Below are 13,097 nucleotides of genomic sequence, written 5' to 3'. Positions count from 1 at the left end.
TAGAATTAAATAAAAACATGTTTAGCTGTTTATGATTTGACTAAGGGAAAAATTGGTACCATTTTTGTTTTTATGAAACTTAAAACTTAAAATATGATTCAAAAAGTTCTAAAAGCTAATCAACCCTGCTTTTGGATTTTTTTGAATTTCATTCTATTTTAACGTTTCAAAATTTGTAGAATTTGAGAATCTGTTATGTAGAACTTTTGGTGAACACTTCAAGCTGATTATAAAAAGCTAGGTCACACACGCATTCCCACGTGTTGGCCCAAGCGTAGGTCGTTCGGCTCAATTAGCGTTCCGATTCGGCCCAATAGATGTTCCGACCCACTATATGGTCCTTGATGGGAAAGAGAACCCACTCTTTGTCCACTTGGATTGGCCTAGTTATTGAAAGGGAACCGACACTGATAGCATACCATTTTCACAAGAATGATCGTAACTTTTCAGAGTGAACCATTTTGACGATCAAAGTAGACCAGGCTAGAGATGGACTCAAAATTAATGGGAAAACAAAAACCAACACGAAAGTCGTGCTATATTTGGAGGGGTCAAGATGGAATTTACCGATGAGAAAGAAGGTACTATCTATAAGACTATATCTGCTGCCGCGCCAAACAAGGTCAAGCTGAGCCACGTGAGCGGGCCTACCGTGATTGGCCGACGTGACGAAGAAACACAATTATAACATATGCGTTGTCGAAAACCTACTGGTTCGAACGTCACATCTATAGTACGATGAAAGTGACGTATTCCCTCACTCGTTGGGTAGCCTGTCTTATTTTAAACCTATTTTATTCAGATGTTTTATTAAACTTTCTTTTTATGTAACTTGGTTCTTTTTCCTCTATCAGTCTTTCCTTTCTTTTAATGTTTTCACCTAAACTTTTCTAGAGTTTACCAAAACAAGGCAGCAATAAGGTTCTTGTATTATAGTATGTTTTTTTTGCTTTTATCAACGTTATCCGTGATTGGCTTTCCCTCAATAGGAGTGTGGGCCAATAACTCCCGAGGGGCGCTTGATAGAGATGGACAGAGAGAATAAAAGAGATGTATGGTGAGAGAAAATGTTGGGTTTTTTCTTCCCAATCAGTTTTTTTGGTTCTGTGGAGCTGTTGTGATAACAGGTAATAGGTCAATCGGAAGACTTCAGTACGTTTGCTCTCTCTCTCCCTCTCTCTCTCTCTCTCTCTCTGTTGTACACACATCTATGGGATTCGGGTTGTTTCTAGTTCTTGTGGTTTAGGATCTCTAAAATTGTAAACATCTTCTTGTTCATCTCTTCCTCCCCTGTGGATCGATATCGGTCTTCATCGTTTTCAGTGTTCGAGTGAATAATAGTCAGTAATTTGTTGATTTTCATTCTCTTGGTTGTTTTAAGTTCTGTTTGGATGGTTGATTTGTAGAGAAATTCACAGGAATCACAAAAATAATAGGTATTTAAAGAAAAATATCGGTTTATTAGTGTTTTCCCTTCATCCTCATTATATGCTGCTGCTGCTGCTTCTTCTGTTTTTTTCTTCTACTTTTTAATTTTGGGAAGAGAGTTGAACTCTTCAATAGGTATTTTTCATCATCCTCCGCCTTTTCCCCTAATTAATCTCTCTGCAAATCCGTGCTCCAAACGCCTACTTAGGGTTTCTGGATTTGGAGTGCACTTGTGGCTTAACTTTATTCTGTGGATGTTCTTCTCCAGGTTCGGTTTCTTCAACGATCTTTGAGACCTGTATTTCAGAACAAGCTGTTTTCAGGGATTCTTTGCTATATCTGGTAAGTTTTCTTTTGTTTTGTTTTTTTCCATTTATTAGTGCTAGGTTGAATATTGACCCAATTACGAAACCTGGTACTATGCTACCTGCTCCACCCCACCCCCCCATTTTTTTTTTTTCTCTAAAAGATATACCACTGCTTTTTTTGTTAACGGAATCCGGACTAATCTCTCCCGTTCGGTAGCCCTTCCCATTTCCCTTTCCACGATATTGCACTTTTTTGTTTGGATCCAGGATAAATTAAAAATAATTTTTTCCCTTTTTTATTTAAGAAATAATGGAGACAAAGTGGATTAATTTTTTGGTTTTTGTTTTTGGGTAAAATTGTGCAGGAGATGGTGAGAGGAAAGATAGAGATGAAGAGAATAGAGAACGGGACGAGCAGGCAAGTGACCTTCTCGAAGCGTAGAAATGGGCTGTTGAAGAAAGCCTACGAGCTCTCAGTTCTTTGCGATGCCCAAGTGGCTCTCATCATCTTCTCCCCCACTGGAAGGCTCCATGAGTTCTCCAGCTCCAAGTATGTCACCCCACTAATCCCCCTCAAATTTGTCAAATGTCCTTCAATATATTTAGTGGCTAGTGCTCGTTTCTACATTAACCTGTGTGCTATAATCATGGAATAACGATATATATGATCTGGGGTAATGGGCGCAATTAAGGTTTTTAAATATTGTCGATGCGTAACGATTTTTGAGCCTTCCCATGCCATTATACCCCGATATACAAGGAAGACAAAAAATCCCATGTGTATCAGTCGGTTTCCGTTACGTATAAGCTTGACATTTCTGATTCATGACAAGTTCACAGCTGCTACGGGCTGTCATCGTTACGGTGATTTGTCAACATTGATTTCTAAAATTTAACGACTGGTACCATTGATTCCTGTTACCCACTACGTAACCATCAATACTTCCCAATACCGTTTTACCTACACCATTACCATTACTTACACCGATACCTCTATTTAAACTTTGGTCGCAATTCAACGCAATTAAGAATGTCCAACCTGTCTGGTGAATTGGATGGACATAGCGGTCATGATGCTTTGTTTGGTCTAAGTTTCGAGAGAGGTTCTTTGTATATCGAGTGGAGAGGAATAGATAGAGAAATGAAATTAATAATTATAAAGAGGGGTTGAGTGTAGAGACCGAAATCGAACACTGTCGAAGTTTTACAAATCGCTGGATGAAAAATAAAAATAAAAAGTAATTGAATCGACGGGAACGATTGAGCATCGATCGGTCATGAACCGCTAAGCATTTGATAATTAGCGGATGTGGTCGTTGTCATCGATACGCGTAATGGTTTCAGAGCGCCAACTGAGGAGGAGTATTGGATGTCATCTAAAATACTAGCGAATGCCTAAAGGCACATCTGAACGTAGTCTCAACTTAAATTATCTAGCATGCAATGCGTCTGGAAACCATGTTAACTCCACCAAAATCTAACTTCTAAACTGGTACACATAAGGCATGTAATTTCAATAAGCCAGGTGAATTAAAGAAAAATAGAGAACATCACAACACTTGTTTGATAGATTCAATTATGTCAGTATGAGGGAGGGGGAGGATATCAGGTGGTGAGCGTTATGGGGGGGGGGGGGTTGGGTACGGAGGAGGCGGCAGCGAATATGGCGGTGGAGGAGGGAAAGTTTGCTTCAAGTGTGGGGGAAAAGGTATATATGGCTAGGAACTGCTATGAGGAAGGCAGTGGTGGAGGTGGAAGCTGGTATGGCAGCGGTAGTGGCGGAAGTCGTGACGGTGACAACGGTTGTTTCAGCCGTGGAGAAGCGGGTCGTGGACGGAGTCCGTGATTGGATTTTCACGGAAGGGTTTGGGCAGGAGCACATGAACAAGGATTGGATGGGCTCCGGCAACAGTGGTGAAGTTTGAAGGGCGTTTGCGTGGTATTCGATGATAGAGCAATGTGATGGTCATCCAAAAAAGAATATTGGGGAGATATTGAATTGAGGTGATTTAGGGGCTTTTGCGGACAATGATGGATTTTGGTCGGTTTTAGTGTTTTTGTTAGCATTTTGTCAACAATTTGTATTTTATTTCATGTGTTCTTAAATGAGATTAAATTCTTTTCGGTTGGTTTCCGCCATTCATTGTGAGCCCTACTGAGCATTCACTGCAGTAATCTGAACCTTCATCTAGTAAGGCCCGAAAAGTTATATGTCCAGGTAAAAAGTTAGCTTGATCGGACATCAAGACGTATATTAAAATTAAAATTTTGATTTATAAAATCGACGGTTGTGGACAGTTTAACTTAAAATAATAGTGACAGAATCAGGCCATCCGTTTCATAAAACAAAATTTAATTTTTGACATAGCTATTGATATCCGATCAAGCAGATTTTTTGCGTAAATATTAATTTGCGAGCCCTACAAGATGAACGGTTCGGATTATTACAAGAAATGCTCGGTAGTGCCCATAATGGGCCATGACGGTTTCCGGCTCATCCGGATATGACACATTCTCTTCTTAAATACATAAAACATTAAGGGGCTCAGGAATAGGTTGAGTTTTTGCGAGTTGCAACATTATAAGAGTCATGTGAACTCTTTGAAGCTCTCTCTATGTTTTTCGTATCCTATTGTACTATTTTAATTTATTTATTTTATCTTTATGATAGTAGATTTTTCTTGTTTCCAAAAAAAAAAAGTTTAACGTATTTCATCTACCACAAAAACTGAGGACATATCCTCAACAAACAGCCATATGGTTGGAGATGTGTGTGTGAGAGAGAGAAGAGTATTTTTAGTACCTTTTCTTGCCGCACGGACACATTTTTTTAACATAAAAACGTAATCAAACGACGGCAGATCATAGTTGGATATCTTGAAAAAGTCCGCTCTATTTTATTTTGTATAGCAAGTGGCCTAAGTTTGATTTTTCTTTTGATTCTGATTGCCGAACTAGAGAATTGGACTACAACTCTTACTGTATTTAAATGTTTTTGGCATTTGAATGGGCTAAATTCAAATTATTTGCGGGATGGCACGGAACGTGAGATATACTGATGGAGACATGATCACACTTGATTACATATCCCGATTTGAACTACGAAATCAAAATAAGTATTTGTAGACGTGCGGCATGTTTTTTGGAAGATTGGTCAGAGAGCCCATTGAGATAGCTGACGTTTGACCAAGATTGTTTATTTTGGTAGTAGGATATGGGTTTTAGTATTTTGATCTTCTTATCTCATTGAGGGTCTCGGAGAATTTTATAAATAAGTAGTCTAGAACATTTAGCTTTTTTATTTGAGATGATGAGATGTTATTTTCAAAGATCTTTACTTGGTCAACATTCAAGATTATACATTGGGTGTCCTGTTGGGATCTTGCCAACAGGAGTACTGATAAAATTGTGAGGCGAGGGGATAGATTAGGCTATTGCAAGCTCTAAAAGTAGGAGGGTCCTGGTCCCTTCGAAACTATCTCAAAGCGGGGTCTCTTATGTTGAAATCAGTTGATTTTAGCCCGATTTGGAGTAGTGAAATTGACTTACCGATAAAAAAAAAAACATACATTCAAGATTATACAGTTTTCTTGTAAGCTCCCAGTACTTGTCCCACATTAGAAACTTGTGGGAAAGTCGTGTGGTTTATATAGTAATACCAGCCATCTACTATTTATTTGAGGTTATTGACATGAGCATTTTTTTCCTAATTTTACTTATCAGCACGTTTACTTTTAACATGAAATGAAATTTAACCTAATCTTCATATTTACTTGAGATTTTTTAACATGCACAGCACAGGGATTGAATTATTCGAACGTCAGACGAAATGACTTGAAGCGTTAATTATTTAAGCTTAACTTGTGCTTGAACCGATTTCAATTTCAACTGATTTTCGGTGTTGGAGCACAAACAGCACACTAGTCCAAAGCTCAACTCTACTTTACCAATGAAAATTAATGTGGTGCACCAGGCCATTCCCCTTAACTTGTTTGGTAGGTTAATATTTGCTTAACATTAATTACACCTAACAATGACGGATAATACGGTTGCAACATTTGGTTATCTTTTGTAAGATACACTCCTACTAATTACAGAATATAGCTGAAGTAAATTAAACAATAAGAAATTAAAAAATAAACATTTAGTTATCTTTTGAGCCACATGGTATGCTAATGAGTTTAACCTCGTATTCGTTTTTCATTATCAGTCCGCTAGAGTTGCTCATTCTAGGATACTACATCCTCTTACTGTTAGCTATGCCTATGGAATACGGTGTTAGGGTTTTCTACTACATTAGATGTCCTTTTGTTTGACGGGACTATATAGTGAAAGGGTTTATATAGTCCTACCCGATAATTAGTGATTCGATTAACATGTAATACCACACCATGAGGTCACCATGCCATTCTACATTTCAAACTTTGTAGGATTATATATTTGAGGCGTGTTTAATCTGATTCGTAAATATTTTAGCCAACCACCGGACACGTGATCAACTTATGCATGATCCCATCCGATGTTCACGTCTGATGAAACAAACGAACCCTTGTGAAATGAATTATGGGTGGATGGTGATATAATTAAGAAGATAATAAAAGGGAAAAAAATCTGAACTCCTTTCATTTACTATTATTTTATTTTATTTTTTGTTAAGCAAGAATCTTTGAAAAAGATAACAAAGATTAAACAGATCTCGAACACACCGGCAAAAAGTCACCCGAGAACCAACACCAAAGGATGGCAAGAAACCAACCAACCAAAAAAAAAAACTTGAAACCAAGAAAACTCCACAAGGGGCAAGTCCACATATCAAATACACCAAAACCTAAAACACCACAAAGGATTGCAAGCAGAAACAAACCAGAAAAAACCAAAGATAAGAATCAAAGCCTACACCCACACCCACACCCGAAGACACACATGCTGCCACCCACGCCCGAACCACAAGAGAAACAACCAAAAGACCAAAATCAAAACCCTAGATAGAACCAAAGCAGCAAAACTACGCAATTAAATTTCCAAAGAAAGGGAGGCACCTTCCTCGAAGTCATCATCCTCCAAATCAACATCAATCTCCAAGAGCGTTAATCCTTTCTGCTAATTCGGCTTCTTGCATTTTAACAAAAGTTTTTAAGATAAAATTTCTCCCCCCTTTAAAGTTCACGCCTAGCCTGGCACCTAAATCCATCCATCATCTCACGAGCTGCCCTAAAAAGGATAGAGTTTCTATTCCTAATGTCATCGGAAAATAATGAAGAAGAAGGGATCCTATTTCATTTAGTATTATTACTAGTAGTATTTTTCCTTTCACTTAATAAATCCCTTACAATTGATTATGTTGACAATGCCCAAGTGCCTTCAACCGTGCTTGATATTGATCTGTGATCACATTGTTCTATTTGGGCTAATATTTAGAATGCTTTATTTCCTCCTTGAGTATCTGGTGTTCTTGTAATCCAGATTTGAAACAGGTTAATCTCTTTAGAGGACAGTCATTTAGAGGATAGAATCCGGGCCATTTTGATGGTGAAACCAGCGGTAGCCAATGGTCCATCAGAATGATATAGAATCTAGTATATTTCTCGGAATTTTAGCGAAAACGAATCAAGTATTGTGTCGCAATTAATTACTGGGCTACATAATCAAGTTTTGTGTCGCAATGAATCTACAAATGGGTTATTACAGCATTCTTTGTCAGTTTAGATATTCCTCTTTCCTCTAGCATTTCCATTTTCGATTGAATGTTGGCTTGTATAGAGCTGAATGGTAGACAAGATTCTGTTGCTTAAAATTGTTGACTTTAAGTTGGTTATTTGCCGATCAAAAAAAAGTTGGTTATTTGGTGTTCTCAATTAATCATGAATTATTGTTTTTTGGATTGTTTCAGCATGCACAAGATAATAGAGCGATACTGCGAACATGCAAAAGAGGTGCAAACAAAGAATCCCGAAGTAGAACACTACATTCAGGTTACATTTTCTCCTCTCTTCTTTTATATCGGCAACAATAACATTTGGTTAAGAAAACTTGACAAAATGGTACTTCAAGTTAGAGGGAGGGGAGGGGACGGGACGGGAATCCAAAGGTTGGATGAAAAAAAAAAAAACACAAGTTGGGACAAAGCTCAAAACCAGGTTACATTTTCTTTAAATGTGTGCGTTGAACTCTATATCGTTTTTTTGATAACTCAGCATCCATCTCAATAGTCCGATCAATCTAAAGGACCAATCTGACCGTATAGCAGTGGTGGCCTATTTAAAACTCTATATCCTCCTTATGGATCAGGGTTGAACAGGATCGTACTTAAAACGTCAACTGGTCCCCCAAAATATTTACTTAAACTAAGGACCAGTAACATAAGGAGTGCACCATTGTGTTAAATTAATAGGATTGGGAAATTGGTGAAAAATAAATTTCTACGTTAGCATTAATTATTGCTCACAATGTCCATGCATGCTACGGTAATGTTGGAGTAGCTTTATATTTAATGGTGTTTTTATATAAAAGAGTATATCTGTCATGTATAACGTTAGAGATGTTTGTAAGTTGGTCCGGATATCTGAGTTATCAATAATTGTGTACCATTGGAGTGCTATATATTCTAATAACTCAGGTGCCTGGGCAACCTTACGCACACCTCGAACTGGAGTGTCATGTATGGTTAATGCAGTTAACTCAAGCCACTCTATATCTTCTACTTCTATTAGGAAATGCAGTAAACTCAAACTACTCTATATCTTCTACTTGAATATACTCAAGAATTATCGAACTCTTACGTAGAGACCCGTCTTTAGCTTGAGCACAACTTGTTTCGTGCATCAATAATTCTGATCTACCGTTTGTGTATGCTTCCTATATATGAATAGTTCTGATCTACTGCGTCAAACAAACAAGGTGGTTTTGCCATACCAATAAAATCCTGAACCTGCACACAGGGCCATAGATCACTAGATGCAATATTCATGCTCCTATTCATCACTTGATTATCTCCATCGCCATTCTTTTCCACCATTTTGAATTTCTCAAACACTGTAAATGCAGCAACTCAAGCAAGAAGCTGCAAACATGGCAAAAAAGATGGAGATTCTTGAAGCTTCTCAACGGTTGATGTCTAATTAGTCGTTATTTCTCTTTCCAGACTTCTTGTTGTCATCCAACAAGAAGATGATACCTATGATTTCTTTCTCCTAACTTTGGCTCCCCATGTGGTAGGAAATTTTTGGGACATAGCGTGGCGTCTTGTTCGGTTGAGGAACTCCGAGAGCTTGACAACCAGCTAGAGCGAAGCTTACGAAACGTTAGGGCGAGGAAGGTATATGAGAATACTCGCATAAAAGGATATCTTGATAGTTTCTTGATGGCATGATGTTTTAGACATATTGAACTCAAAACTGACTAAGCGCATATGGCACATATTTCAGGAGTATTTATTCAGGGAACAAATAGAGCAATTGAAAGAAAAGGTATATACCAAGTGATGGAATTCATTTCTACTTTTAGTTTTAAAGGTTTACACATTATTTCACATTCATCTGATCTCTCTCTCTCTCTCTCTCTCTCTCTCTCTATTACGTAGGAGAGACTCTTGTTGGAAGAAAATACAAGGCTGTTGGGGAAGGTAAATTTCACTTTAACTGTACTTAAGATATCCAAACAGTTGTTTTTGGATGGGCCTTCCAACTTAAAATTATGCTGGTAGATATGAATTCACACGAATATCACATTATTTTTTCAATCTTTATCTTTTTATTTATTATATATATATGGTTATGAAATGAACTGATTATAGGGAGAAGTAAACAAACATGAGTCCCATAGTGTATGTTGGCTATGAAGCGTTTAAGAAAGACGTTCATGGTCAAATATTTTGTGGAAGCTTTTTGTCTTAGGCAGATTTTAAAGTTCCTGGTCTCAGAACTGCTACCTAGAGCGCCCGGAACAGGATTCTATTTCTATTGTGATTAGGGCACATTTGGCTATATAAAGAACAAGTGTTCTACCCGGGATCAAGTAGAAAATTATATTATGTTTAATGTAACAATGTTATTTATAGGTACGGATAAAAATCTTTTTATGTTATTTACCCATCAATATTTGTTATTTTATAATTTAACATTAAATGTATAAATTTTAATGAGAAAATGTTTAAGCGTGGAATGAAGTTTGAAAGCTTCTTTTCTAACTTTTAGTTCTTTGAAAAGTGTAGCAAAAAAGAGAGAAGAAAATGAATTTATTAAGAAGGAAAAGAGATTAATTTAATTTTTGAAAATTACATTTGCTTAGTATATACTAGTATAGATAGATTTTTTTTTTTCCAGAGGATAGAAGGGTAATTTCATTTACCACTCCACTAGGCAATTGCTGACTAGAGGAGGGTATGAGGACCCTTAACACACACACAACTCAACCCAAATTCCCGATGTGGGAGCCAACCCAGGACACACAACCCCAAAGGGAGAAGCACTTTTCGCGTGAACACTTTTTTAAAACTGTGCCACAAAAGTCTTTTTCACAATTGCCCCTCACAAAAAACTAGGATAACTTGACTATCAAGACAATAAGGTAAAATAATCCCATTTATGTATACCCATCGAGAGGTGCTACTGGTACAGATTTCATATCTGTACCAGCGAGTACATACCTCTTTTAGGCCCGTTTCGGGTTCCCAAAAAATGATCAGAGCCACTCATTTTGTTTAAAATATTTTGTTTATGGATCCTACAAAAAATAGGCTCAATCCGGTATCAATTAGGATGTGTACAAAACGTCCAACTTTGTCCCATAATTCAAGCTTGAATTCTAAATCAAAGTTGGAAGTTTAGTAAACGTTCTTATCGATACTGGATTGAGCTTATTTTTTGAAAGGACCATTAGTAAAGTATTTTAAACAAAATGAGCGGCTCCGATCATTTATTAGGGACCCGAAACGGGTCCAAAAGACGTATGTACGTGGTGTATGTACATGAACATATGTACTAATAGACTTTCTGATACCCAACCCAACTACCCTGCGAGCTGTGCACAGCAGTCTTTTTCTCCCGTCTCGGGTCGCACAAAGATGATCAGAGCCGCTCATTTTGTTCAAAATATATCGTTTAAGGTTTCCGTAAAAAATGAGCTTCGTTCGATATCGTTAGAGGCGTTAACAAAACACCCAAAATCACTTTAGAATTTACAGCAGCCTTTTTCTCCCGTCCCGGGTCGCACAAAGATGATCGGAGCCGCTCATTTTGTTCAAAATATGTCGTTTAAGATCTCTGTAAAAAATGAGCTTTTGAAGTGATTTTGGGTGTTTTGTAACGCCTCTAACGATATCGAACGAAGCTCATTTTTTACAGAGACTTTAAACGATATATTTTGAACAAAATGAGCGACTCCGATCATTTTTGTGCGACTCGGGGCGGGAGAAAAAGGCTGCTGTGCACAGCAAGCTGTGCACGAATCATTTCTGACTGCCCCACAACCCACGTTTCCCTCGAGTTCTGTACGAACAAAATATCTGTTACAGATTTCAAATGCAAGCACTCATTAAAACGCATGTTTCTCAAGCACTTTTCATCTAATTAATTTAGTCCCCAATTTCGTTTTGTTAAAAAGTAGCGTGCTCATTGTATAATGCTAAAATTGCATCCAACATTATTTGACTCTCACACACATCGAGTGTGCACCACTCTAATATAAAGAAAGGGCTAGCATTCTAGTCTTTCATGGTGTCTTTAGTTGGAGCCATTTGTTAACATCTACGGGGTTGAATGTTTAATATATCTAATTTTGGGGAGCATGTTGTGCACGATTCGAGCTGTTGGATCGTACATCCGACGACAGTTCGGATTTTATCTCGCCAATGAACGGCTCTCGGTCATCCATTGCCGAGATGAATTTCGAGCTGTTGGATGCACGATTCTGTAGCTCAGATCGTGCACAACACGCATGCTGTGCACAAGTAGTGCACAAAACACACCCCGGGTCCCTAAAAAACTTGAACGTTTGAAGAAAATTTTCTCTCATGTGAGGTCAAGTAACCCCTCTTATCATTGTGTCCTTCCGCTCCCGAGCCCTGTGAGAGTTGTTTAAGTAGTCAATTCAAAATCTAATGACAATGAATGCAAAATGGAAAAATTATTACTAGCTACCTAGTCATGGAGTACTATGTGCCCACTAAAATTATTAGCTATCTAGTCATCATGGAGTAATTTGCCACTTCCGACGAATGAGAAACAGGAACAGGAACAAACACGATGTGGTCACTTCTTATTTTCTACTCACTCGCTCGATAAGAATGAGTCAGTGCGTCCTCCTATCCAATAGATTTATCGTTTTGTCAGGAGCACGTGGGCAAAATGCCACACGATCCTCCTGCAGAATGCGTCAATGCTTTAAAATTAGGTTGCATTCTACTACTAGAATGATTTGTTTCGCGATTTCTTGAAAGTTGATTTTTCTGATAATGTGGCTGTTAATAAATATTGATGATGCTAGTGTGGAGAAAATGAAAAGAAAGAAGTTGCGACGTGCAGCCAAAGTAGTCAGAGTTCGGAGCTTGTGGAAACCGAATTGTCATTGGCCAGCCTCCTCAAATGATCAGTGGTTCAACATGTTGTTATTACATGCACATATAATAATCATGCTTGATGATATTAATGTTGTGGAAACTTCGAAATATACCTGGTTTTGTGGTTCAATTATTGTTTTCGATATCAACTATTGCATTTTATTAACCAGGTATATATTTATTGGTAAATCAATTGCGTACCAGGACATCAGTTGATTCTCGTTTTAATTGTCTATGGTGGGATAAATGAGATGACATAAATTGTTAATTTGGTCCCTTTTCTTAGTATACATCTTCGACTTAGTTTATTGTGTAGATCTCATGTGCACGGTGGAGTTGTGAATAACGAGGTTGAACACCTTACTTGATGCTAAAAGTTAGGTTTGTATTCAACTTATTCTATCCAAATACTCGTTAATGGTTACTAATTATTAGACGTACTTTTTATATTGGTGTACGCTTAGGCACATACTATGTAAAAACTAAAATAAAACTACTATCAGTATCAGGGTCAAAATTGTGCCGTGCCTTCAGCATGTAAAACCATGCATCTCAAATATTAGTATTGAATTTTTTTGTGGTACGCCAAAATGTTTTGGCGTATGGTATCTCAAAAGTGAGTTTTGGTTTTTCACTAAAAAAAAATGGTAAAGTATTTTAGATACAATGATAAATACTCCGTATTATGTCCTTCTTGATCCAAGATAAGATGAGCTAGTCAGTCTTTCATTTATGAAATGGTAAGTATTCAAGTGCAGTGGTAAGTATTTTAGATGAATGATTTTTACCACTCCATAAGAAATCCT

General features: G+C 37.5%; 1 protein-coding gene across 4 annotated transcripts; it reads left to right on the top strand.

The window, feature by feature from the left end:
- Nucleotides 1–830: 830 nt before the first annotated feature.
- Nucleotides 831–12,559, top strand: LOC131318971 (MADS-box protein AGL42-like). 4 transcript variants are annotated; one of them, XM_058349048.1, is made up of 9 exons: nt 831–1,127; nt 1,697–1,770; nt 2,102–2,286; nt 7,627–7,708; nt 8,781–8,842; nt 8,952–9,051; nt 9,161–9,202; nt 9,316–9,357; nt 12,219–12,559. In XM_058349048.1, the coding sequence occupies exons 1-9, from the start codon at nt 1,055–1,057 to the stop codon at nt 12,318–12,320; spliced, it is 762 nt and encodes a 253-aa protein (XP_058205031.1). In that variant the 5' UTR covers nt 831–1,054; the 3' UTR covers nt 12,321–12,559. The 4 variants fall into 4 exon arrangements, with proteins under 4 accessions (XP_058205031.1, XP_058205035.1, XP_058205033.1 ...); XM_058349052.1 differs by lacking the exon at nt 831–1,127 and adding an exon at nt 1,128–1,152; XM_058349050.1 differs by lacking the exon at nt 831–1,127 and adding an exon at nt 1,188–1,340.
- The last annotated feature ends 538 nt before the right edge of the window (nt 12,560–13,097 follow it).

The sequence above is a fragment of the Rhododendron vialii genome, chromosome 3a (genome assembly GCF_030253575.1).
Source record: "Rhododendron vialii isolate Sample 1 chromosome 3a, ASM3025357v1".
Classification (NCBI taxonomy): domain Eukaryota; kingdom Viridiplantae; phylum Streptophyta; class Magnoliopsida; order Ericales; family Ericaceae; genus Rhododendron; species Rhododendron vialii.
The sequence above is the reverse complement of the archived record's forward strand: the minus strand, read 5'-3'. Positions and strand labels throughout refer to the sequence as shown.